Below are 27846 nucleotides of genomic sequence, written 5' to 3' on the forward strand. Positions count from 1 at the left end.
AAAGCTTTTTGAACAAGCTGCGAAGGGATGTTGTGCAATCAGCAGGGTTTGGAAGCTGGTCGAGTCTGGACTTGACATCTCTTTATCAAGGATGATGCAGGGAATAATGAATTTCATCCTGCCTTTGTAGAGAGGAATGAGCCAAAGAACCAAATATCTTTCAACTGAGATAACTATCTGATTTGTATGTATCACACGTTCATAATTATCCTTTGGACGGGACCTTAATTGGAACATAGGGAGCTGCCTTAAAATGAATCACATGCGGCTCTCGGGTCTTCTCAGCCCTTGGGCTTCCCCCAAGCCATGCCTCTCCCCAGGCCACACCCCTTTTCCCTAGGCCACACCCCAGCCCTGCCCCACACACTTCTCAAGAGCTTTTGTCTGTCTGGAATGTGCCCTTGAAGCATGATGGTGCCTCTTGCTCACCTGGAAGAATTGAGGTGTGCATTTATGGAACCATCTGCTTTTAGTGTATGGTTGAGACAATGCCTCTTTGACAAAGGTGAGATTCTCATCCATTGCACCACAGGTTGGATGGAGTCTAGCAAATAACACAGCCTGTTGGGTTGGCCCTCCTATAGCGTATAAATTTATTTTCAGTTAGAGTCCAGTCCTAAAGGCCAGGTCCCTTGGATTATTACACTACTAACAAATTCAGGGGAATGGACATTAAAGGCCAGCCATTGCCAGCATGGCAAGTAACTCTGCAGAGCCATGCTGTTGCCATAGATTTGGTTGGCATCAAAGCCCTGGCAATGACCACTCTTGGCAGATGTGGATGTGCAAAATTGTATCGTGGCACAAAAATATGGATGGGTGGAAGACTGAAAGATAGGGCAGTGCTTCCAGATTTCCGAAAGCTGAGAAATACCGTATTTTTCGCTCTATAAGACACACTTTTTCCCTCCTAAAAAGTAAAGGGAAATGTGTGTGCGTCTTATGTGTGTGCTCTTCAGGGCAGGGGGAGCCTTCATCCCGCTGCCCTGAAGAGGCTTTGCGCAGCTATCCCAGAAGCCAGAACAGCGATCCCTCTTCCTGTTCTGGCTTCTGGGATTCAGAATATTTTTTTTCTTGTTTTCCTCCTCCAAAAACTAGGTGCGTCTTATAGTCTTGCGCGTTTTACAGAGCGAAAAATACGGTACCCTTTTTTCTGAATTAAAATGGGAAGCTTACTCCTCCTTACTCAAAATTCAAGTAGATGGATCAGGTAGCAGGTGATGTGAAGACCCTGTCTGAGGCACTTCCAGTCAGAGTAGACAACAGAATAGACAAATGAACAAATAAGACAACTACCATGTTCCTACTTTTTCATGGCACACTAGCGTGCACAGCTTAGGAATTACTCTTAGAGAGTGTTTAGGGTGTTTCGTCAACAGACCACATGAAAATCATTTCTGCTGAGGGTCTGCAGTGGTTCTTTGTTAGCCTGCATAATGAGGCAAACCATGGTGAACTGAGTAATGATATCGTGTTCCTTAGATTGCACCATTAACAAGATGCTGTGAGTGGGATCAGGGACCCTCTAAACTTCCAAGTCACTTTGTGGCCTTGCTTTATCCAGAAAGTTAGATGCACAAACTTTTCTTCCATCCCTTTTCTGAGAAGTTCAACCAGACTCATTGGGGAAACACTAGCGTTCAAAAGGAGAAGGAGTAAAGAGGAAAAGAAGGGATCTTTTGCTTTGATGGACTGGTCTAATTTTTATCCCCAGTGAATTATTGTCACCCAAATAACAAATCTAATTGGAACACCACAGAGCAGATCCAAAACAGACACAAGGTGAATCTTGTGTTCGCGGCACACCCTTCGTTTCTAAAAAGCTGTCTCCACATGCACCGCACAGATTGCAACCAGCAGGCAGGAGACCGGGTCTGCCATCGTGGCAACCAATGTAAGTTGTTCTGTGTGCCATCGCAGTTTTGGATTCCTTCAGGGTTAGGGTGTTAACGTAATGCATTGGAGGGTGGGGGTGGCAAGACAGTTTTTACAAATAATCAAAGGTCATTGAAATACGTGTCGCAAGCAACACCCAAAAAAAAAAGCTGAGTGAAGCTATAAGCACAATAGATTTCAAATTTTATTTAAATATTCCCTGTGCCTCTGCCTTAAAATGATTTGGAACAGTAAGGTCTCCTTGCCTTGCGGATCCTGGGATGTGGGCCAAAGTATCTCACACAGAGAGACAGTATATTGTACTTTAAAATGCTGTGACTGATGCGGTGTATTGTATACAAATGTTGGCCCGACAGCCCACTTCCCTTTTTTGTTGTTGCTTAATTTCTTACACTCTATATTTTATCCATTATTACACACGAACCCATGTTGCTGAGCGTCTGTTTGTTTTAAAAAATGTCCTTCGGCACCTCATTCTTTTATACGCTGATTAAATAAAACGCCGTAGGCAGCTCAAGCCAATGTAATAATCTGTAGCTGTGGTTTATGTTTCAAAGATAGATGCTTCTGGGATTGTTAATACACCTTAAAAATTATTGCTACTCCTCATTCTCTTGCAAGGCTGATTGTTAAAGGAGCAGGGCTTGTTGCTTGTGGTGTCACAAGGAATATCTTGCTAAAGTAACTCCCCCCCCCCCCCAATTCACACTGTTGTTGTTTTAACCCTGCAGGTGCATAAATATATACATATAAAAAAAAAATTTCCTTTTGCTCTTCTTAGTTCATATTTCATGCATGTTTTGTACAATAAAGGGGTTCTGTGGTGTTTCAACAGAGATACATGGACACACACGCAATGTGAATGTTTAACTAGAAGAGTTTTGGAATCATTTAGGCTTCAGTTAACATTAATGAGGGGCAGGAAACCACTGTAATTAAGTTATTGCAGGGGTTGCATTAAAAATTTTGGTTTGTTTTTGGCATCCGTCTGTCTCAGGAAACACTGGAAGAGTGTGCCTTCAGGGGTGAAGCCAAACAATTGGAGAGTTAAGAGTGCCTGCTTTGGGAGGAGAGACATCCTTTATTGCAGGTTATATTATAATTTTGATTATAGCATTGCTATTCCTACTTTATGTTGATGCAGGATTTCCAATAAGGAGGTGTTAATGCTTCAGAATTTTTTATTCATGTATCCAGAAGGTATTTAGTGAAATGGAAAACTGCAGGAAGAAGGTATCAGGAGTCCATCGCCCAATCTTGAAGTGAAATGCAAACTGTGCCCCCCCACCACCACCACTACTTTGCTGGATACAGTGATTTGACATATTGGTTTCTTGAGTAACTATGTTGTGCATAAACCATAGTTTCCTTTATTCAGATTAAAAACCAGTAAACCGTAGTTTGTTCTCTACAAACTGAATGGTTTAAACCGGAGTTTTCCAAACTGTGTGTCGTGACACGTTTGTGTGTCGGCTGTCATGTGTAGGTGTGTTGCACGAACGCTCCCAGCGCTCCTCCCAGGGCTGGAAAGGGGTTAGTTTAACTTCCGGTTTGTTAGTAAAACTGCATTACTGTGTCACAAAATGATGCATGTCTAAAAGGTGTGTCACCAACATGAAAAGTTTGGAAAGCTCTGGTTTAAACTTTCTCCCGTCAAGTGTGGAGAAAGAGGGGGATTTGTTGTTCTGTTTGAATTAGGCCTCTAGTACCCCATATAAATTAAGATTGAGGTCCTTAAGACCCCAAATACCATCACTGTTATAAATTTACTCCTGCACAATAAGCTACAAACCTCAATATAATCTCGTAGCACTTGCGTCAAACAAGAGTCATTGCCAAATATATCTGCTACTGGATTGTGGTTTAAAAAAGAAAGGAGCCCTTTGACCACAACGTCAGGTTAGTAGTGTTTTGCATCGGCGCAGAAAAGTTAAAATGTACTTGACAAATCTATGATTGTAATACATTTTTAAAAAATGTATGTTGCATGTTGAATTTCTTTTTTTGGGGGGGGGGGTGTTGCAAAAACCATTTCTTTAGGGATAGCCTTTTAGACCTCTCTAATTGTCTTCCTTTTTGAGGGGCAGAGAGTCCACTTGGCTATTAATAGGAAAGGCTGAGTGTTTTTGTCAAGAGCTTATGGCTTTGCGTCTCTGAGGGGCTGCATCTTAAGTAGCCATTTGGAATGGTATTGGCCTTTGGTGGGGGGAGCGAGATGCAGCACGCTTTGAAGGAGCTCTCAATGAGCCAACGAAAGATTGTGCAGGCGTGCCCACATTTAATCCAGGGCCTGCCTGCATTAATGGTTAAAGCTCTGGGAAAGGAAAGGGGTTGCACCAGAAAATAATCAAAAGGCTGTAGCTTTAGTGCAACTGCCCTGGAGTTGAGTGGCTGTGTTTTCTCTTGCCTAAGCCGCTTGATCTGCCTGCCTGATTAAAGGACGTTAATGTCACTCCATTTATCACATTGAACGTTTATAGTGTGTTGTTCTTAGTAGCCTTCTTCAAAAACTGTGCATTGGTTGTAGTTGAGAAGTTAGTGAATCTCTGTTTTGCTTTTTACCAGTTCCCCTTCCCCCTGGCTTTTCTCCATTTGAGTCACCACTCAACCAACTCGGTGCTTCTACAATCTCAACACTTGAGAGTTTGTGTATAGGACTGTTTTAGCTCTACATCCAGTTTTATCCTGAGACGAAGGCTGTAGTCCTAACCTGTGAATAAGCACCATTGAATTCAGTAATACTTCTGAGTAGACAAGGTTAGGACTGTGCTGCAACTGGTCGTCGTCCCCACCACCAGTAATTCAGTAGCTTATAAAGATACAACTGTCTCATTCAGATTTCTTTTTCTGGCAATGGTTTCTGTTAATGAGATCCTCTGATGTTTGGGTGGAACATCCTCAAGCAGAGGGTAAGAAAATGAAATTCGATGAAACTGTCATACATTGGGTTGCAGGTAACTCCTGCCCACTGCTGTTGCCAAGAGTGCTTGCAAAATCAAGATCCAAGTCAAGGGAGGTTGTGGGCAAAGTTTGCAGAGTTCTAATGACAAACCTAGACAGCATCTTAAAAAGCAGAGACATCACCTAGCCAACAAAGGTTCGTATAGTTAAAGCTATGGTTTTCCCAGTAGTGATGTATGGAAGTGAGAGCTGGACCATAAAGAAGGCTGATCGCCGAAGAATTGATGCTTTTGAATTATGGTGCTGGAGGAGACTCTTGAGAGTTCCATGGACTGTAAGAAGCTCAAACCTATCCATTCTTAAGGAACTCAGCCCTGAGTGCTCCTTGGAAGGACAGATCCTGAAGCTACTTTGGCCACCTCATGAGAAGAGAAGACTCCCTGGAAAAGACCCTGATGCTGGGAAAGATGGAGGGCACAAGGAGAAGGGGACGACAGGGGACGAGGTGGTTGGACAGTGTCCTCGAAGCTACCAGCATGAGTTTGACCAAACTGCGAGAGGCAGTGGAAGACAGGAGTGCCTGGCGTGCTCTGGTCCATGGGGTCACGAAGAGTCGGGCACGACTAAACGACAACAACAAGAATAGCATTAGCTTTTTTTCTTTTCTTTTTGCTGCTGCATCACACTGTTGACTCGTGTTAAACTTGTGGTCCACCAAGACCCCTAGATCCTTTTCACATGTTGAAAGAGACTTCCGGGTCAGCGAGACTTCCGGGTCAGCGCCATCGTTAATGGCGGATTCCCTCTGAGTCTCTGAGGGACCAGCTCCGCGGGATCGGGTCTTACCGCTGCGGCAAAGCGGGGGCCCTTTAGAAATCACAGGCGGGGGAAGCCTGTGAACGTGGGGACTCGGCGGGCACCATTTGCGCCCCCCCAAGTTGCGAAGGGACCCTTTTAAGGGCTCCGGAGCGGGACAGGGTGAGCGGCGCGGTGCTGAGAGTCGACTGCTTCTTCCGCGGAGTGAAGCCGCACAGCCGTTATCGGAGAGCGCTGACTTTTTCCTGGGACAATTGGACTTTGAAAGCAACTACCCGTGAGTAGGATTAAATTGGATTTAAAAGGAGAAAAATTAAGTTAATTCAACACCGAAGCGGGAAGGTATAACCAGGAAGTCTGCCTTCCTTTCTTGTAAATAGAACAAAGCAAAGAGACTGTAAAGCGGAAACTTGGAAAGACGTTTGGAAAAAGACTTAAATCTTAACATCTGGAAAGCGGTCTCCCCTCCGGATTGCAGAAGAGGAGGGGGGAAGCTTTGAACTGTATTCATCTGCAAAAAAGGGGGGGAAAGGAAGCTAAAATCCGCTGCCTAAAACCTGGGAACGGACTGCCCCTAGACAAGGAATGTCGTTCAGTGGAAAGCCTATCGGTAAGCAGTAGACTTTGACAGCTAACTCTGCAAAAGAGATACAGTGTTTCTGGACCTCTCCTGGTTCTAAAGTTTTAAAGTAATTGTTTAAGTTCAATTGAAACTCTTGTTTTTAGGTGAATTGGGGGACTTATAAGGACCATTTTTGTTTTTAAAAGTCGCAAGTTCTGGCTGTTACTGTGTCCCCCTAGAGGAGGTTTGACATTGCTACAATAACAAGAGGAAAATTCCATTCTAAAACAAACTTTCAACCGTGGGATTGGCCTTGAATTCTCATGAGAGTGTTATGGCAGATGGGAGAGGAAAGTTAGAGCTGGCGCAGGAAAAAACTACTAGGTCTGGCAGACACTATCGGACAGACATTGCGCAGCAGCGAAGGGCTTCAACATCTGGAGCATCTGGAACATCAGGGGCTGCTCCTTCACAGGTCAAACCAAAAGTTATGTCGTCCGAAGACATTCTGTCACATGCACTTGGAAAAATTAATGAATCTTTGGAAAATTTAGCTAAGCGGGTAGCTGAGACAAATAAACAAGTAGCTGAAGCATCAGTTAAAATTGACCTGAATACAACAAGCATAAATAATTTGGGACAGAAGGTGAATACCAATACAGAATCTATTGAAAAATTATTACAGGAATCTGCTTTGACCGGAAAGATAGCTGAAGAAGCAAAAGATATAGCAACTGCTACTCAAGAGAAGTTACCACCGGTATACAAGCAATTGGAAGACCAAGGTTTGACACTGTCTATGATTGAATTGAAAGAGAAACAAAGAAATTTAAGAATCAGGGCTGTACCAGAACGTGAGAAAGACAATTTGGTTGAATTTCTTACACAGGAATTCACAGACTTTTGGCAACAGGACTTGGGGAAGGAAGAATTTAAGATAGTGAGTGCATTTAGACTTGGAAGAGGACAAAGGAGGAACAAGGTGAGGGACTGCTTGATTACTCTTCGAACAAAAGAGGAGAGAGATAAAATTTTGAATCTGCACTATCGAAAGACTTTGGAAATTGACGACTCAAGTGTGGAGATATTTAAGGATATTCCAAAACATCTTTTGGATTTAAGGTTTAACTACGGAGACCTAGTTGCCCTGTTGAGAAGAAATAGAATTCTCTTTAAGTGGGAATTTCCTCAAGGCCTATCCTTTAAATACAAAGGAAGAAAGATAAAAATAAGATCAGTCAACGATAAAGATAGGTTTTTGAAAGATCACGAAGAAGATCTACAGAAAGAAGCGGAATCCGGAGAAGAGCCAAAAGCACTGGAAAAAGGAATACTAGACATATCAAACTTATCCTTTGGACTGCACGGCCCAGAGAAAGAGACACCATCGACAGAACAAGAACAGACACTTGGCACAGTTGGAGGCAAAGCGAAGTAACCCCATCATGGCTCTGCAACTGTTAAGTTGGAATTGTAATGGTTTGAACTCTCCTCGAAAGAGAAAAAGTGTTTTTCATCTATTAAAAAAGGAACAATTGGACTTGATTTGTTTACAAGAAACACATATAACAAGGCTACACAGGAAACTACTGATTAATAAAAGATTGGGACAGGAGTTTATCTCATCTGATAAAGTTAAAAAAAGAGGAGTTGTGATATACGCAAAGGAGAGATTATTACCGAAATTAATTTTTAAAGACGAACAAGGCAGATTTTTGGCAATTGAAATTCAAGTTCAAGGAGAGAAATTTTTGATTGTAGGAATATATGCACCGAATGAGGGGAAATCTGAATTCTTTAAAAAGTTGCATGAGACTTTATTGGACTATCTGGATTACAATCTGATTATGATGGGGGATATGAATGGAGTAGTATCAACAAATACGGACAAGGCACAAAGACAGGTAGTTACTAAGGATGGTAGACTACCGAAAACATTTTTTGAGATGACAGACAATATGGACTTAGTGGACATTTGGAGAGTAAAGAACCCCCTGGGAAGAGAGGGGACCTTCTTTTCTGAAGCCAAGATGACATGGACTAGAATTGACCAAATATGGGTAACTAGAGGAATGGCACCAAAGATAAAGAAAGTGGAAATCTGCCCAAAAACTTGCTCCGACCATAACGCTGTAAGGATGGAGATGAAACAAATATCAACTGGCTCCTTCAGATGGCGGATGAATGACACCTTATTTAGAGATGAAGAAGTCTACAAAAAGGCCCAAAAAACTTTGAGAGATTATTTTGCAATAAATATGAACACTAATGTAGAAAAAAGAGTAATCTGGGACGCAAGCAAAGCTGTTATGAGAGGGTTTCTGATACAACAGAATGCAATAAAGAAGAGAAGTCAAAATGAGAAGAAAGATAAAATTTTGGAGAAAATAAAAGAAAGTGAGAAGAAATTGAGAGCAAAACCAAAGTCGCAGGAGATTTTGAGAGAAATAAAATTATATCAAGTACAATATATGGAAATGATGAATCTGGAAATAGAATGGAAAATTAAACAAATGAGACAAAAAACATTTGAATCAGCTAACAAATGTGGGAAATTGCTGGCCTGGCAAATAAAAAAAAAGACAAAAATTAAATACGATTACAAACCTAGAAGTGGAAGGAAAGAATATACATAACCCAACTGAGATTAGAAACTGTTTCCAGAGGTATTTTAAACAATTATACACACAAGGGCCACAGAAAGAAATGGATATAGACCGATTTTTGAAGACAAATGGATTACAAAAAATCTCTCAAGAAAGCAAATTAATGTTGAACTACAAAATATCTGAACAGGAAGTAGAAGGTGCCATTCAAAACATGCAATTGGGCAAATCTCCAGGACCGGATGGGCTGACTTCTAGATACTATAGATCCTTGAAAGAGTGGTTAGTACAACCTTTGAAGGAAGTCTGCAATGAAATATTGGAAGGGAAAAGGGCACCAGAGTCGTGGAAAGAGGCGTACATTACACTTACACCGAAAACAGAGACTGAAAAGACTCAGCTTAAGAACTACCGCCCTATATCGTTACTTAATGTGGATTACAAAATTTTTGCAGACATTTTGGCCAAGAGATTGAAAAAAGTATTGATGGAAGAGATTCATAAAGATCAAGCGGGCTTTCTCCCGGGAAGACACTTGTCTGATAATTTGAGGAATATAATTGATATTTTGGAAAAACTAGAAGTGAATATAAACACTAAAGCAGTTCTGATATTTGTGGACGCGGAGAAAGCTTTTGACAACATCTCTTGGAGCTTTATGAAGAAGAACCTACAGGGGATGGGGGTAGGCCAAGGTTTTGAAAATGGTATAGGTGCAATATATTCTGAACAAAAGGCTAAATTAATTGTAAATAATGTGGTGACGGAAGAATTTAAGATAGAAAAAGGGACACGACAGGGGTGCCCAATCTCCCCACTGCTTTTTATATCGGTCCTGGAGGTTCTGCTGAATATGATTAGAAGGGACCGGTTGGTTAAAGGTATACAGGTGGGAGCCAAACAGTACAAACTGAGAGCATTTGCAGATGACTTAGTATTGACGTTACAGGAGCCAGAATCTAGTACTAAAAGGGTTTTAGAACTGATTCAAGAATTTGGTCAAGTGGCAGGATTTAAATTGAACAAGTTAAAAACTAAGGTTTTAGAGAAAAATTTAACACCGATTGAAAGAGAGAGGTTTCAGAATGAGACAGGCTTGACTGTGGTTAAGAAAGTGAAATATCTGGGGATTAATATGACAGCCAAAAATGGGAACTTATTTAAAGATAATTATGAAAAATGTTGGACGGAAGTGAAAAAAGACTTAGAAATTTGGTCAAATTTGAAGCTTTCACTGTTGGGTCGTATTGCTGTGATAAAAATGAATGTATTGCCTAGAATGTTGTTTTTGTTTCAAACATTGCAAATTGTGGACAAGATGGACTGTTTCAAGAAGTGGCAGAGAGATATTTCTAGATTTGTCTGGCAGGGCAAGAAGCCCAGAATAAAATTTAAGATATTAACTGATGCAAAGGAAAGGGGTGGATTTGCCCTGCCAGACTTTAAACTTTATTATGAATCAGCAGCTTTTTGCTGGTTGAAAGAATGGCTACCCCTTGAAAATACAGACATTTTGGATTTAGAAGGTTTTAATAACGTATTTGGATGGCATGCATATTTATGGTATGATAAGGTCAAAGCACATAAAGCATTTAAAAATCATATTGTCAGGAAAGCACTGTTTAATGTTTGGATAAGATATAAGGATTTATTGGAAAACAAAACCCCAAGGTGGTTGTCACCGATGGAAGCGAAAGCTCTGAAAAGGCTCAATATGGAGGCCAAATGGCCGAAATATTGGGAAATTTTGGAACAAGAAGGAGATAAACTGAAATTGCAGAGTTTCGAGAAATTAAAAAACAAAGTGCGAGATTGGCTTCATTATTATCAGATAATGGAGGCATACAATTTGGATAAGAAAATTGGCTTCCAGGTGGAAAAATCAAAACTAGAAACAGAATTGTTAGAACCCAAAACTAAGAATTTGTCAAGAATGTATAACTTGCTGTTGAAATGGAATACTCAGGATGAAACAGTGAAATCTGCTATGATTAAATGGGCACAAGATGTTGGACATAATATTATGTTTGCTGACTGGGAACAGTTATGGACCACAGGTATGAAGTTTACAGCATGTAATGCCCTAAGAGAGAATATTATGAAAATGATATACAGGTGGTACATGACCCCAGTCAAGCTTGCAAAAATCTATCATTTGCCCGATAATAAATGTTGGAAATGTAAAGAAACCGAAGGTACATTCTTTCACCTTTGGTGGACGTGCCCAAGGATTAAGGCTTTCTGGGAAATGATATATAATGAACTGAAAAAGGTATTTAAATATACCTTCTTGAAGAAACCAGAGGCTTTTCTCCTGGGCATAGTCGGCCAATTGGTGTCAAAGAAGGATAGAACTTTTTTTATGTACGCCACAACAGCAGCAAGAATACTCATTGCAAAGTATTGGAAGACACAAGATTTACCCACTTTGGAAGAATGGCAGATGAAGCTGATGGACTATATGGAATTGGCAGAAATGACTGGCAGAATCCGAGACCAGGTAGAAGAGTCGGTGGAAGAAGAGTGGAAGAAATTCAAAGATTATCTACAGAAATATTGTAAAATTAATTAATGTTAGAATGATGTTGGATAGAAATTAAGTGGTTTCCAGCTGTAATGCTTTAAGGTAATATGAAAAAAGGGTTATAAATAGGTAAAAATCTAATGCTATTATTTTTAAGATCAAGGATTAGGATAATTAAAGAGGGTAAGGATTTCCTGAACCAACAGATTGAAGTGGAATACAAAAAAGGGAGGTATGAGGAGGTCCGGGAAACAAGCTAAAGGAAAATAAGTAATGGAAAATCTGTGTGTTTTTAACCATTTTTATTTTGTATTTTTGTTATTTTTTTCATTTTTATTGTAATATTTAAAAAAATCTTAATAAATATCTTATTAAAAAAAAATGAATTATGGTGCTGGAGGAGACTCTTGAGAGTCCCATGGACTGCAAGAAGATCAAACCTATCCATTCTGAAGGAAATCAGCCCTGAGTTCTCTCTGGAAGGACAGATCCTGAAGCTGAGACTCCAATATTTTGGCCACCACATGAGAAGAGAAGACTCCCTGGAAAAGACCCTGATGTTGGGAAAGGTGGAGGGCACAAGGAGAAGGGGACAGCAGAGGATGAGGTGGTTGGATAGTGTTCTCGAAGCTACCAGCATGCGTTTGACCAAACTGCGGGAGGCAGTGGAAGGCAGGAGTGCCTGGCGTGCTCTGGTGCATGGGGTCACGAAGAGTCGGACACGACTAAACGACTAAAGAACAACAACAAAGTGAGATGCACTGATTCTTCATCTGTGCTGGAAAAGAATGGATATGAAGTCTGGGCAGCATCAGGTCAATCACAAGGGCCCATCTGAAACTTGCAGGAAGCAATGTCAAAGGCTTGCTGAGGTCACTAGCTAATATGGGGGTGCAGGTAGCGCTATGGTCTAAACCATCAAGCCTCTTGGGCTTGCCAGCTGGAAGGTTGGCGGTTCAAATCCATGCAACGGGGTGAGCTCTCATTGCTCTGTCCCAGCTCCTGCCAGCCTAGCAGTTTGAAAGCATACCAGTGTGAGTAGATAAATAGGTATCACTGCATTGGGAAGGTAAACAGCTTTTTCGGGCACTCTGGCACTCATCACAGTGTTCTGTACGCCAGAAGCAGTTTAGTCATGCTGGCCACATGATCCGGAAAAGCTGTCTGCGGACAAACACCGGCTCCCTTGGCCTGAAGCGAGATGAGCTCCCCACCCCTTAGTTGATTTCGACTGGACTTAAGCATCCAGGGGTCCTTTACTTTTACCATTATTAGCTAAAATGGAATCTGCCCACCCATGAGACTGGAAAGGAGTAAGAATTGAAGAAGGGAACAAAAGTCGAGCATCAGTGATAGGACACAGACACACAAAGCAAGACAAAGCAGGGAGAGCTGTGCTGCGCCTCTCAGCTGATCAACCCCCAAATGGTCACCCGAATGTGCCTTCCAAAGCTTGCTAGAGCGAGGAACAGAGAGCAGCACTGCGCCCCCAAAGCCGACCTGTAAACGTGCCTTGGAATAGATCACTCACGGAAGCTGGCAGAGAGACTGTCAACACTGCCCACTGTACCAAGCCCAGAAGGAACGGCAGCCAACACGGGGAGTGGAAGAGATCCAGCGGAGGAGATCCACGAGCAAGGAAAAACAGGAGCTGTTAAATAATTATCTAGGGGATAAGGGTCCATCAAGAAAGACCTGGTTATGTTTAGAATGATACTGCATAGGGAAATGTTCCCTGATACCAAGATGAGGGATTCTATGGAATGCAGATAGAATTGATAAGAATAATGATCTGTTGTGAGCTTGACGGAAGCGTACAGTAGATGAGCCTTCTTGTGTTTTTGCTCATCTTCCTCTTTTTTTTCTTTTTCTCCTCCTCCTCCTTTTTCTTTCCTTTTCCTTTTTTCTTTTTTCTTTCCCATAATGGCTTATGTTGTATGCCATGTACTTGGAATTTTTTTTAGTTTTTTAGCTTTTTTCATTATTATTATTATTAGTAAGGATTTTTCTTTTGTAATTTTGGTTGTTTATATTTACAGTGGTACCTCGGGTTACATACGCTTCAGGTTATAGACTCTGCTAACCCAGAAATAGTACCTCGGGTTAAGAACTTTGCTTCAGGATGAGAACAGAAATCGTGCTCCAGCAGCGCGGCAGCAGCAGGAGGCCCCATTAAAGTGGTGCTTCAGGTTAAGAACAGTTTCAGATTAAGAACGGACCTCCAGAACAAATTAAGTACTTAACCCGAGGTACCACTTTATCTGTATTTGTTTAAAGCAAAATAAAAGTTTTTTTGTTTGTTTGTTTTAAAAACAGGAGCTGGTGAGAGAGGAAAGAGGAGATCTCCCGGCTGTTTCCCATTTAAACTGAGCGGGCCACACCTCCAGACCAACCGGGTTGGTCAGCCTGGGAGTGACACAGCCGGAGCCCCCCATTCACGCAGGGCTGACCACACCCCCGTGCACATGAAGGGGTCGTGAGTGCCCACAACCCCACCTCCTCCTTAAGGCGGAAGTGGCTTTGCTCAGGGTAAAGGATTGCATGCTACTCCAGAAGTATTATCCTGCTGGGAGCTGCTTGGACCAATTGGCTGTCTCAGAGGGTGGAGCATTGCAAGATGACAATGCCGTCGTATCACAAACCCTTGATGAGCAGCATAGTTTCTGGAACAAAGTTCCCAGACGAGCAGTCAGTCAGGGTCAAATCTGCTGGTTCAAGCTTTGGGATCCCTGACTCAGTGACTCGAGCAATTGCAGTTCTCCTCTGAGCTCTCTGGTGCGAGCACTGATCTCCTGAGTATGCAGGATTCATGGGGGGAGGAGGAGTTGCTCCGGCCAAAGGGATATTCTCTTGACTTGAACGGGCGAGCCTTTGCAAGTGAGGGAGCAGTATATGCAGGTCAGAGGCACCCTCACTTCCCAAGGAGTTTTCTCTTCCCATCGGCTCTTTCTGTAGTCTCTCAGCATCCCAATGGACCTGAAACAAAGTTTTGTTGACTGTATTCTCCAGGGAGGGAGTAAGAACAAAAACAAATTGTATGCATTTCTGGCATGTTTGCACATGAGACCTATTGTTCAGGGCCTTTTGATGTCAATTTCAGATTAAATTCTTGTGTATGCTTCATACATTCCAAGGAGACTCTACTCTTTTCCTGCCCTTGTGTTCTGCTTAGGCATTCCCATAACACAACACAGTGGCTGGATCTAATCTTTCGTCCATTATGGTGCCAAATATGTTGTCACTACAATACGGGGGGGAAATATAAAGTCATTTCATTTGTTCAAATAAAGCTTTTAATAACATTTGTGTGTGCACTTTCCAATGGTGAAAGCCCCCTCCTTGTTATCTGAAGAAATCCCTGACAACTGGAATCCACGTAGCACCAAAATGGTTACTGTGTTGTCAGGTAAGGGTTCGGCGTCCATTAAAATGCAAACATGCCTCTGCCCCCCAAAACCTGGCTGTACAGTATTCCTAATTGGGCGTTGCTCCCTTGGAGCGTCTCCCGCATCAAAATGACATTCACTCACACACACACACACACACACACACACACTTTCACTACCTAGCCCCACCCCCCATGCTAGACTTCACTATCCTCCCCAAGCCTCCCTCATTGGGGAGAGGACAACAGATGCTGAGGTCTTATTGCCAAACAAGGGACTCTATCTATTTATTTATTTATTTATTTATTTATTTATTTATTTATTTATTATACCCCACCCATCTGGCTGGGCCTCCCCAGCCACTCTGAGTGGCTCCCAACAGAATATTAAAATCACGATAAAGCATCAAACATTAAAAACTGCCTACAGATGTTTTCTAAAAGTCAGATACAGTGGTACCTCAGGTTAAGTGCTTAATTCGTTCCGGAGGTCTGTTCTTAACCTGAAACTGTTCTTAACCTGAGGTACCACTTTAGCTAATGGGGGCCTCCCGCTGCTGCCGCGCCGCCACTGCACAATTTCTGTTCTCATCCTGAAGCAAAGTTCTTAACCCGAAGTACTATTTCTGGGTTAGCAGCGTATGTAACCTGAAGCGTATGGAACCCGAGGTATCACTGTAGTTGTTGATTTCCTTGACATCTGATGGGAGGGCATTCCACAGTTCGGGGGCCACTACCGAGAAGGCTCGCTGCCTGGTTCCCTGTAAGCTCACTTCTCACACGGAGGGAACTACCAGAAGGCCAAGGCCAAGGCCAAAAAAAAAAAAAAAAAAAGGCCAATGGAAGCTGGTATGAGCAGGCCCATTACTTATCTCCCCCCCCCCATTTATCTTCTCATTTGTCTGATATTTTGGGCAGCCTAACGAAGTTTCTCTGCAGGTGTGTTTGCATATTGCGCTAAACCATGGTTTAGTGTGATGCGCTTGAGCTGGAATGAGCCCAAGCAAGCGTCAGACTTGTGCAGTCCCCGCGCCTTCCTCTGACATAGCTAGGAGAAGGACTGGGCAGCATTTACCTTCTGTTTCCCTTAAACTCAGCTTGTCATAGTGTGAGAACAGAGGACATTGGTTTACAATTAGCTGTTTGAACAAGCCAGTTTCCATAAACCATGGTTTGAAGTTCGCCTGGAGTCAGTGGCGAAGCTGCATGCTCTGGCACCGGGGGCGGAGAGCAGGCGGGGGCGTGGCTGGTGCGCGTCCTGGGGGCGTGGTGGGGGTGTGGCGCGTGTTGGGGTGGCCATGACGGTACCCCTCCCCAATGGGGCCGGTGCGCTCCCCCTGCCCCCGTTCCTCTGCCAGTGCCTGGAGTTAGTGATAAGCCTTAACCCCCCCCCCCCCAAGTTCACAAGGGCTTGCCACTTTTAAGGGAAACTGAAAGTAAATTATCTGAAGCCTAGTTCTCTCAACCTCCTTAAATATCTGACGGTAAACAAACATTTCCAATTTAGAACAAGAAAACCCCTTTCATCAGTGTTCAAGGAAGCTAAACTATTAATTGAACTAACAACTAATTTGGCTTTTTGCAGATACTTTGTTAAGTTTCACAAATCTTCCGTGTTTCAGCGTTCCCTGTTGTCTCAAGATGGCACAGAAAGGAGACAGTTGTAATGAAAACACTATTCCATTCAAGTTTAATTTGATCTTGTTCCTTAACTTTGACAGCTTGGTTCTGATTGTTCCATCTGTTCTGTGTATGTCTTTAAGTGACTGAATCGGGGGGGGGGGGGGATAATAACCCATTCTTCAGTGAGTTGACACATGCTACTTCGTTTTCAAGTCATCGTTATTCTCTCTTTCTTTCTCTTTGTTAGAATATAAATTCTAATTTTGCGAGCCTTTTGAAAATGTATTACTCGTGTAGTATCCAATCATTATGGCTGTGATAAAAAGCAGGAACACATATTAAAAACCCTTGAGAGGCACATAACTCCTCTGTGAGATCAGATATGCAAAATTTCTGAAAACTATGCAGCCATTTATGGGGGAGAGTATAGCCCCTCCCCCCATCTTTGAGAGCAGTTGAAATATTGGCAAGAATTTCTTTCTTATGATCCATAAATTCCCTTTATTACTTTGTTTGCTTCTCATAATCCCAGACTGCACTCCGAGGCTTAAAACCTGAAGATCTTCTGCATTCTACAATATTTGGAAATGCTTTTTCCAGCATCGCCTTAAGAGTGTTGCTTGCTTAGCCATCCAGTTGGAAGCAGCAGCAATATTGCAAAATTTCATTTTAAAAGCCTTTGTTCCTCATTCCGAAAGAGAAAATACTTCATCGGATGGTTTTAACCCTCCCCTCGAAATTTATCGTTTTGCCATTTCTGGCCCGTCTATGTGTGGAAAATATTTTTCCTAGCTTTTTCTCAGGTTCTGTCATTGGCTTCTCACTGGCCATTGGGGGCAAAATGAGACAGGATGTGCCTCTTGCCGTGACAATATTCATGACTTCCTCTCCAAATGCCCTGCATCCCTGAGAGATACTATGCAGGCTACCTGTTGTGTAGGAAGGCGACATGTTCGTAGGGCAGTTGCCTCTACCCCTGTTTGCACTCTGCAGAATTCAACTAGAATCATAAGCAAGCAAATTGTATTGCTTGTGTTGACACCCATATTCATTCATTCTCGACAGCTTGGGGGCCTTTGGGAGACTGAATGGACTGCAGTTATTGGAGACTCTGATTCATGCATGGTCAGGTCCTTAGGCTATTACCGATTTGGCTCATAGAAAGCAATACCCCATGTCATAGTGGGGGTTTTTTATAAGGAAAAAACACTGGGGGTTACCCCAGTGTTTCTGCCTTTGGGAGACAGATAGAAGAGGCAGAAAGGTGGGGGGAGGGAGGAAGCAGGCAAAACAATATCATTGAAGTGCAGTGCTATGGAGGCTGCTTTTTATTTTTATTAAGGTTGTGGTTAATTTTAATAATCTCAAACATAACCACATTTCACATTGTGCAAATCTCACAGATGAAGAATTAAAGACAAGCTTTCTCAGCACTATGGTATTGTATAACTCCTTGATAATCACCTCTCTCTTTTATGTTCTCCGTAACCCTTCAGTCGCCTTGAACAGATTCCTGGGTCTTTGAAACAGGGCAAGGTATCAGTCAAAATTAATATTCGGTAGTCAACAAGTTATCATGGAACTCTAATATATACATCAATTAACAAATATGCTTGACAGTTAGTTGGCATTAAATCCGGCTAGAAAAACCAGGATAAAATCTCTTCCATATAAAAAGCATGGAAAAAAATTTGTAAGAAGCTTTATACCTCCCAATTTCCAAAGGGAAATGAGGAAGAACAGGTTGTGAGGGTGGAATTTCGTCAGCCCTTCATTTTGTCCCATCTGTGCTTGGGGAGGAAAGTCGCTCTGGGCTCAGTGGATCTTACTTTTATGCAGTTTTATGACTGGGCTGGGTTTTGTATAGATCATGTCACCCTCGGATACACAATTATTTGTCTGCCTTCCATAAACTGCCATAACTTACACTGAACCCATATTATAGGGGGAGGAAATGTGTGTGTGTGTGTGTGTGTGTGTGTGTGTGTTGCTCACGGCATAATTTGTGTTAAGTGTCGTAGCCTCCAATTCTTAGCCATTTTGCATGTGCAATGCTTTTAGGCCTTTTAGACTACTGGTGAAGGGCTTCTTGAGATTGACAAGATAATTCCAAGGCACTTAGAATTGGTTAAGGGATGTTATTTAGAGTCAGTTGGGGAAATGAATTTAGAAAGACGGAGAAAAGGAGAATATTAAAAGCTTTCTATAGCCTCAAATAGTGTATACCTCTTTGAGTTTTCTTGCAATCAAACATTGTGTACATTTTATGAAATAAGTAAGTACATTTTGATCATTACTTATTATTAACGTGATAGGGAACAATTTGATTAATAAGATGAAGCTTCTTGATTATTTAATTCTTCAGTGATTATTTGCAAACCTTTTTGACCACAACTGTCTCTGATGCTTTCTTGTCTTTGATGTAAAATAACTGCCGGAACCTCTTGCCCATCTTGATATAAGTTTCTGTTCACTTCTGTGCGTCAGAGTGACAGCAATTGCTCCAGAGAAGTTTCACAGAAATCAGCAAAGATGGTCCCAAATGACTAACTGATACACCAGTCATACACGCGCCATTTCTTTTGTTGATGGCAACTGCTTCAACATGCCGAAAATGTTGGCGGTCTGGCATATGATGGAAGTCTCAAACAACCAAGCCTCTGTTTCATACCCTACAAGATGTACTGATTGTATAAGAGTTGGGGGTCTTTATGCAGCCAAGAAACGATATCACTAGGCACAAGGGAATTGCAAGGTCTGCAGAAAAAGCATAAAAATATTTAGGAAAAAGAACCAGGGGCAGCTGCTTGGAAAAGCCGTCCCATGAGGATGGAGCATGCTCAGTGAGCATGGAATGCTGGGAACAGGAAACACAAAGGCGGAGTCCTGGAAGTGGGTGTGGCTGACCGGAACTCTGGACAGGAGCCACACCGTGACATTTTCTTGCAGTCCCACTTAGGGTCATTATAACTATAATAATAATAATAATAATAAATTTTATTTATATCCCGCCCTCCCCAGCCGAAGCCGGGCTCAGGGCGGCTAACAACACTAAAATAGTGCAACATTATAAAAACATCAAAGAATTAATTAAAATCAAAATTGATGGCAACCATAAACTAAAGTATTGTAAAGATTGCCAAAGGAGGGAGTCAGGCTGCGCCCTGACCAAAGGCCTGGTGGAACAGCTCTGTCTTGCAGGCCCTGCGGAAAGATGTCAAGTCCTGGAGGGCCCTTGTCTCTTGTGACAGAGCGTTCCACCAGGATGGAGCCGCAGCCGAAAAAGCCCTGGCTCTAGTTGAGGCCAGCCTAACCTCTCTGAGGCCTGGGACCTTCAAGATGTTTTTATTTGAAGACCGTAAGTTCCTCTGTGGGGCATACCAGGAGAGGCGGTCCCATAGATACGAGGGTCCTAGGCCGTATAGGGCTTTGAAGGTTAAAACCAGCACCTTAAACCTGATCCTGTACTCCACCGGGAGCCAGTGCAGCTGGTATAGCACCGGATGAATGTGATCCCGCAGCGAAGACCCCGTAAGGAGTCTCGCTGCGGCATTCTGCACCCGCTGGAGTTTCTGGGTCAGTCTCAGGGGCAGCCCAACGTAGAGCGAGTTACAATAATCCAGTCTGGAGGTGACCGTCGCGTGGATCACAGTGGCTAGGTCAGGGCGAGAGAGGTAAGGAGCCAACTGCTTAGCTTGGCGGAGATGAAAAAATGCCGCCTTTGTTATAGCTGCAGTCTGCGCCTCCATGGAGAGGGAGGTATCGAAGATTATACCCAAACTCTTAACGGACGGTGCTGGCACTAATTGCACCCCCGCAAGAGATGGGAGTTGCCCCCTCAATCCCATATCGTCCCGTCCCAGCCAGAGGACCTCTGTCTTCGAAGGATTTAACTTCAACCGGCTCCCACGTAACCATCCAGCCACAGCTTCCAAGCATCTGATCAGTGTGTCTGGGGCCGAGTCAGGATGGCCATCCATCAACAGATAGAGTTGGGTGTCATCAGCATACTGATGACAGCCCAGCCCAAAACTCCGGACAAGCTGGGCGAGGGGGCGCATAAAGATGTTAAAAAGCATCGGGGAGAGTATCGCACCCTGGGGCACTCCACACACCAAGGAGTGGCGGGATGACAGTTCCCCCCCAAGCGCCACCCTCTGTCCCCGACCAGAGAGAAACGAGCGCAGCCATTGAAGGACTGTGCCCTGGATCCCCACGTCGGCAAGGCGGTGGTCCAGGAGTTCGTGATCGACCATGTCGAAGGCTGCTGACAGGTCTAGAAGAATCAGCAGCCCCGACCCGCCTCGATCCAGCTGCCTGCGGAGATCATCTGTTAGGGCGACCAGAGCCGTCTCGGTCCCATGACCAGCGCGGAAGCCGGACTGGAATGGATCCAGAGCCGATGTTTCATCCAGAAACCTACCAAGCTGTTCCATCCGTCCCCAGTACTATTGCATGCTATGTGTCCAGACAACTCTACAGCTTTCTATTCTACCTGAGTTGGTGTGTGGAAACATAGAGTTGTGCCAGAGACTTATCTCCAAAATTAGATCATGAATTTAACAACTGTGTCCTTAGCTTGTGTTCTTGTGGCTAGCTCATCCTGCCTTCCAAGGCCAAGCCCCTAAACCCATTAAAGCCTAGGGATGCCTCCTTGCTTGCAAGTGCATTGATCTGTGTTTCCTCCTCCCTTGTGCTTTTCTTTCCTTCCTCAGCGTGGCCATCCTGATCTTTAATACTTCTCGGCGGTGCTTTGTTGTGGTGAAGCAGTTCCGTCCAGGTAATCCCCTTTCTTTGCTTTTAGTTCTTGCTCTCCAATGAAGCACAGCTTTTGAGGGGCTTTAGCAGTAAAAAGCAGGTGGGCCTTTGAATACCTGTGGCGTAATATTTTGTGACGGAGATGGGGGAAGATGCACTAGCCTTTCTGGTGAGTTGTAGAATCATAGAATTGTGGCGTTGGAAGGGAACCCCAAGGGTCCATCTACTCCAACCCCCTGCAATGCAGGAATCTTTTGCTCAATGTGCGGCTCGAACCCATGGCCCCAAGATTAAGAGTCCCATGCTGTACCAACTGAGCTATCCCAGGCCAATAGGGTGCACTACGCTTACTTACAAACATGCTTTAGACTCCCTAGTCCTAACCATTTAGGCTTCGAAATGTGTGACCCACTAAAGAAAGCAGCTGCCTTTTGCAGAGTGCCTGATAGCTCAGTTGGTTAGAGCCTGGTGCTGATAATGCCAAGGTTGCAGGTTCGATCCCTGTATGGGACAGAGGCATATTCCTGCATTGCAGGGGGTTGGACTTGATGATGATGATAATTTATTATTTGTACCCTGCCCATCTGGCTGTGTCTCCCAAGCCACTCTGGGTGGCTTCCAACAAAGATCAAAAATACATTAAAATGTCACTCTTTAAAAACTTCCCTAAACAGGGCTGCCTTCAGATGTCTTCTAAATGTCAGGTAGTTGTTTATCTCTTTGACATCTGATGGGAGGGTGTTCCACAGGGTGGGCACCACTACCAAGAAGGCCCTCTGCCTGGTTCCCTGTAGCTTTGCTTCTCGCAGTGAGGGAACCGCCAGAAGGCCATTATTATTATTATTATTATTATTATTATTATTATTATTATTAATTTATACCCCACCCATCTTGCTGGGTTTCCCCAGCCACTCTGGGCAGCTTCCAACCAAATATTAAAAACAATACAGCATCAGACATTAAAAACTTCCCTAAACAGGGCTGCCTTCAGTTGTCTTTTAAAAGTAAAATAGTTGTTTATTGCCTTGCCATCTGCTGGGAGGGCGTTCCTCAGGGCAGGTGCCATTACCGAGAAGGCCCTCTGCCTGCTTCCCTGTAACCTCGCAGCAAGGGAACTGCCAGAAGGCCCTCGGTGCTGGACCTCATGTCGGGGCAGAACGATGGGGATGGAGACACTCCTTCAGGTACACTGGGCCGAGGCCGTTTAGGGCTTTAAAAGTCAGCACCAACACTTTGCATTGTGCTTGGAAACGTGCTGGGAGCCAATGTAGGTATTTCAGGACCAGTGTTATATGGTCTCGGCCGTTCCCAGTCATCAGTCTAGCTGCCGCATTCTGGATTAGTTGTAGTTTCCGGGTCACCTTGAAAGGTAGCCCCACATAGAGTGCATTGCAGTAGTCCCAGCAGGAGATAACTAGAGCATGCACCACTGTGGCGAGACAGTCCACGGGCAGATAGGGTCTCAACCTGTGTACCAGATGGAGCTGGTAGACAGCTGCCCTGGACACAGAATTGACCTGATCCTCAGTAGACCTTCCAATTCTAGGAGTTTCCTTTCGCTTTGTTTTTGTTCACCTGGGACACCTCCCACCTTTTTGCACCAACTTTTTAAAAAGGACCCCCACTCTTTGGGCCAACTCCAATCCTTTCGTGGCAGCCTATATGTAGGTGTGACCTACCCCTTATCCCCACGGCATGGCAGATTTCATCTGCTTAATTTATATATTGCCAAGCTGCCATTAAAGGCTAAGAAGCAAGGCCGAGAAAAAAAGGTGGCCTTCCTGAAACAAAGGCTTCTCGTCGCAGCAGCCTGCCTTTTGGCAGTCTGCACGCCAACATAGACCGGATCAACCGTGCAGAATCCAGCGCTTTGTGTTTCCTTTGATGGTATTACATGGCTCTTAGCATTTCCTTTAGGAGAGTATTACCGCAACAGCTGTTTCTAGATTAATGCAAAAGGTCTTTTGCAAATTCCACTCCGCAATCCACTCTGCACGGGGGGGGGGGGTTACTATGTGCTCAAAAAGGGCTTTCTCAAACAAACACGCGTGCTTTTCATAACTCTGCCGAAACAGCAGCTGAGTTGACAGGCTGAAACACTCGTCATTGCGCACATGGTACATCATGTACAGCCCAACATCCCAGCAAGTATCAATGAATCCTGTGAAATGTTGGCTGGCAAACGGAAGTTGCCTTGAGACAGAAGTTGCTCCCAAAAGTAGAAGTAATGCTGAAGGGGGACGGGGAGAGAATCTATCTTTGTAAAGCATGCAGGGTCTCTCCTGTTCTGCTAATTAGCACTAATTGGATGTCCACACACAAACTTATTTTCAAACAATGCAGCACAGTAAATGCACCAGGGACTTCTAAGTGCAACTGTAATAACATGCATCTTAAATAAATAGAGGCCGGAGGTCTTTGATTGGTGTGATGGCTTGACTATCTCTCGTTAAGGTCAGGTGAGTGCCAGAGTCTTACATTTTACCTTTCCCCTCCCCCCTCCAGCTGTCTACATGTGTGAGATGGAGCGGCTCTGCCCTCAAGTCTTTGAACGTGAAAACCAGGGGAGCTGGTGCCCTCTGCCAGGTCACTTGCCTGCTTCAACAGGAGTGACCTATGAGCTCTGCGCTGGCATTGTAGACAAGCCAGAGCTCTCTTTGGAAGAGACAGCTTGCATGGAAGTCTTGGAAGAGTGTGGGTATGAGATCCCTACAGCCAGCCTGAAGAAAATTACTTCGTGCAGGTAAGTCGATCTGGGCTTGGTGGTTTTCGGAGAGCAGCTGGCAGGGTAGACCTTGATGAAATCAGACAAGCCGAACATTTCCCGAACATGCTGTTAGTGTGGGAATGTTAAGGATAGTAGGAAAGGATATATTGAATAAGTATTATCCTTCCTTCACTGACGCTAGTAAGTGATGTAGCAGAGCAGATTCCCCTCAATGTAGCTGGAAGCTGGTTTGCAGATTCATTTGAATCTCTTAGTTAAGTTTCTTTCCTGGTGTCCCCTTTGATCGCTCTTAAAAGAATAAAGACACAAGAGTCTTTCTGAGTAAAGTAACAAAAAGTTTACTCACATTTCAGTTCACGATTTGATCCCTGAAAGGCAGGCTTTACTTGGTAGTTACACAAAGAAACTGTGAGTTCATCTCATGTGGAGACTGAACTCAGGTGCTGCTGGCTGAGAGCCAGCAGACAGCAAAATTACATTAATAGAACAAAATGGCTGCAGGAGAGCAGCATGGCAGCAAAAGGTAAGAACAAGACAACAGCAGTATTAAAACAAACAAGAGACAAAACTGCAAGTGAGAAAATGGCTGCGTGACTTGGCTCTTTTATGGAATCAGCCAGAGCCATGCCCATCTTCCAGGTCACATGCAGGGGGAAGATGCTCCAGACCAGTGGAAGAGGAAGTTACACTGACTGGATGTCCCCCTGCCTGTGTCCACTCTAGGGAAATAAGGAACGTAGCATTTGACTGCACCAATGGGTTACATCCCACAGTTAGGTACTCTGACAACTCTTTGAGCCAGATCATGGGCTTGTGTTCTTTAATGCTCTCCACCAGAATCTCTCAAAGGACTCTGGCAGAGAGCTTTCCTAGCCCTGCTCCTGAGATCTTTCTTTCCCCCTTAATCTGGAGATCTGAAAGATTGAACCCAAGACCTGCAGGCTAACTGTGCTATGCCCCTTCTCTAGTCAGATAACAGCCATCCTAAACCCAGCTAAGTCATCAACAACTGCCATAAAGCAAACAAAATAGAAAGCTGGAGAAGGCAATAAAAGCTTTGTCCCTTCCTTAATAGTAGCCTGACAAGGGAACCCTTTACCTGCCTTCACCTGTTGCTTCACTTCCTTGGGGGTTGAAGAGGAGGTGGATTGCACAGGAGAGATAATATCTCTTCCTGCAATTAGTTTGCGGGGAAGTCTAACCATGCCCACCTAAGTTCCGGACAAGTTATTTCCCCTTTTGTTTTTTCTTCAAAGCTGCACAGAGTTACTCAGGGCTGAACTAAAATGTCACGTTTGACACGGCTCCACCACTGAAAATAATAGCTCCATCTTGTGTCCCCTTGTCCCACTCCCATAGAGCATGAGACTCTTAATCTCAAGGTCGCGAGTTTGAACCCCACTCATGTTGGGCAAAAAGATTCCTTCATTGCAGGGGGTTGGACTAGATGACCCCCGTGGTCCCTTCCAACTCTACAATTCTCAGTAGGTGGGGAAATGATATGGGGGAAACTACCTGATATGGGGCATTTCTTTTGGCACAGACACAATCACACTGTTGGATATATAACAACTATTCTTGTCCCCTTAACATCTGGTCATTTCTTCTATGGTATTATTATTATTATTAGCCCAAGGCCTCTCCAGTCTTACCTCCTGTCCGAGTGGATTGGAAGAATGCAGTGCCGGAACAACAAATCATGCAGAGACACACCAGGCAGCCTCCTTAGAGAAAGTACACTGAGCGCTTAGGAGAGTTGCATTTTTAATTCGTTTGTTCCACACAGCCCACCAGTGTGCCCCAGCAGATCATTTAGGAATTACTGGAGTGGATCATTTTCCAGCCCTTGGGACATAACATGCTGATTTAAATCAAAATTATTAGCTGCAATTTGGGATACATTTTGTAATCCCAACTATTTTAGAAGGGTTTTTTTTTTTAAGCACATTGAAATTCCACCAGAACGAAGAGGGGAAGCCAACTGTGTGTATGCAGAATGCGTCTAGTATTTGGAATTAAGGAAATGTCAAGAATTAAATAATCTAAAATGAAAATGTGCTCAGAGCCTTCTGCCTCCCCAGATTGCAGCTTTGTGGGGGGGGAAGCATCTGTTCTCCTACTTGGAGATGCATGTCGAAATGTATGGAGAGCTGGGACTTTAAAAGAAAGGAAAACTTTATTTGCTTTTCCTCTTGACAACTCTATTGAAGTGGACACTGACATGCTTTAAGAAAGAAGAAGAAGAAGAGGGGCGGGGGACTGGGAATTAAATTCAGATCCACAGCTGTCAATCCTGGCAAATGTCATTTCCTGCTGGATTAAGGAGCTTTTGCTAGGGGGAGGAGAAGAGGAACAGAGGAGCTGTCTCTTACAACTCCTCGGAGCCAGATTATGCGATTGGGTTCCCAGATGAAAAGGTGCTTTCTTTGGTGTGAAAGACAGGCTGCAATCCTAGGCCTGCTTACTTAGGAATAATCCTCACTGGACTCAAGGGGGCTTACTTCTGAGTAAACACGCTGGGAATTGCCCCCCCCCCCGCATTTGTATTATTCCGACAATGTTATTTGGGGGGGGGGGATAATTATGGATGCATCTGGGTTTGCTCTTTTGAGGCAAATAGAAGAACAGGAGGTCCCTACCGAGATTGGGGACAGGCAGAAGAAGCAAGACTACACCAGTCACAGCCCCCTCCCCTTTTACATTTGAGTTTTGCCTCCCTCTCTGCCAATACCTTAGGCCTTGGAGGGTCATTTAAACGGCAGTCCATGTTATGTGCTGCGTAGGGATGGCTGAACCAGTCACAGAACCAAAACCACAGATTTGTAGAGTTGGAAGAGGCCACAGGGGTCATCTAGTCCCACCATAGCTGTCAACCGTCCCTTATTTGGCAGGAAAGCCCCTTATCCCAGCGCTGTGTCCCGCTGCTGTCCCGGATTGATGATATCCCATAAATTTCCCGGGTTTCAAAGGAAGCAGCTCCTCTCCCTCCCTCCCTGCCGGCCAGGGAAGAGGGAGGCTCCAACTGTGTTGCTTGGCTGCCTTGCTCACCCAATAAGGAGTCTAAGAACGACTGGGGGGTGGAGCTTGCATGCCTTGTGCCAATCAAATCGGCCGCGTTGCCTGGGAACTTGCCTTTGCTCAGCGCTTCCCAGCGGAGAGGTGATGGTGGTTTTCCTTGCTGCATCCCCTTTGCTGGGTTGCTGCGCTGTGGGAACCACCGCTTAAGGCTTCGTTTGGCTGCTGGCTGGGCTTTCTGCCTTTGGCTTGGAGGGGCTCAGAAGTTGAACATACCTGTGCTTGGAAAATCCCTTATTTTGGCTGCTGATCCCTTATTTCCAAGGCTGCTGGTCCCTTATTTTCAAATCTGTAAGTTGACAGCTATGAGTCCCACCCCTGCAGTGCAGGAATCTTTTACCCAATGTGGGACTCGAACCCACGACTTGGAGATTAAGAGTCTCGTGCTCTAATGGCCGAGTTATCCCTCAGGGTCCATTCCTCATTTTTCAGATCTTAAAAGTTTTGTTTGCCGAATTTCCACATCAGTTTTGTAATAATAGTAATAGTAATAGTAATAATAATAATAATAATAATAATAATAATAATACAGTGGTACCTCTGGTTGCGAACAGGATCCATTCCGGAGGCCCGTTCGCAACATGAAAAGAATGCAACCCGCAGCGGCATGTCTACGCACGCGCAGGTTGCGATTCGCCGCTTCTGTGCATGCGTGTGACATCATTTTGCACTTCTGCGCATGCGCGAGCAGCGAAACCCAGAAGTAACCCTTTCCAGTACTTCTGGGTCGCCACGGGACGTTACCTGAAAGAACATAACATGAAGCGGACGTAACGTGAGGTATGACTGTAGTAATAATAATAATAGTTTTCATGGAAAGTCATCACCATTTTAGTGCAATTTCCCCTGATCTAATGTATATCTGTACACCGTTTTCAAGCAGAAAACAGTTTACTATCCAGAAGTTTCTTATCTAGCACATTTCCCAGTACATTTCCAAGCCCATTTCAAAGTGTTGGTGCTGACCTTTAA

The 27846-nt window shown here is 44.0% G+C and overlaps 1 protein-coding gene across 1 annotated transcript in view; it reads left to right on the forward strand.

Annotated features, from left to right (window-relative positions):
- The window catches only part of NUDT14 (nudix hydrolase 14), a 61588-nt gene that overhangs the window by 28279 nt on the left and 5463 nt on the right, over positions 1 to 27846 (forward strand). Inside the window, exons 3-4 of the mRNA XM_080991456.1 lie at positions 21029 to 21093; positions 23577 to 23814. Of these exons, the coding sequence (XP_080847582.1) occupies positions 21029 to 21093; positions 23577 to 23814 (303 nt within the window). The remainder of the gene's footprint in view (positions 1 to 21028; positions 21094 to 23576; positions 23815 to 27846) is intronic.

Source organism: Podarcis pityusensis, assembly GCF_964106645.2.
Source record: "Podarcis pityusensis genome assembly, chromosome: 1".
Lineage (NCBI taxonomy): Eukaryota > Metazoa > Chordata > Lepidosauria > Squamata > Lacertidae > Podarcis > Podarcis pityusensis.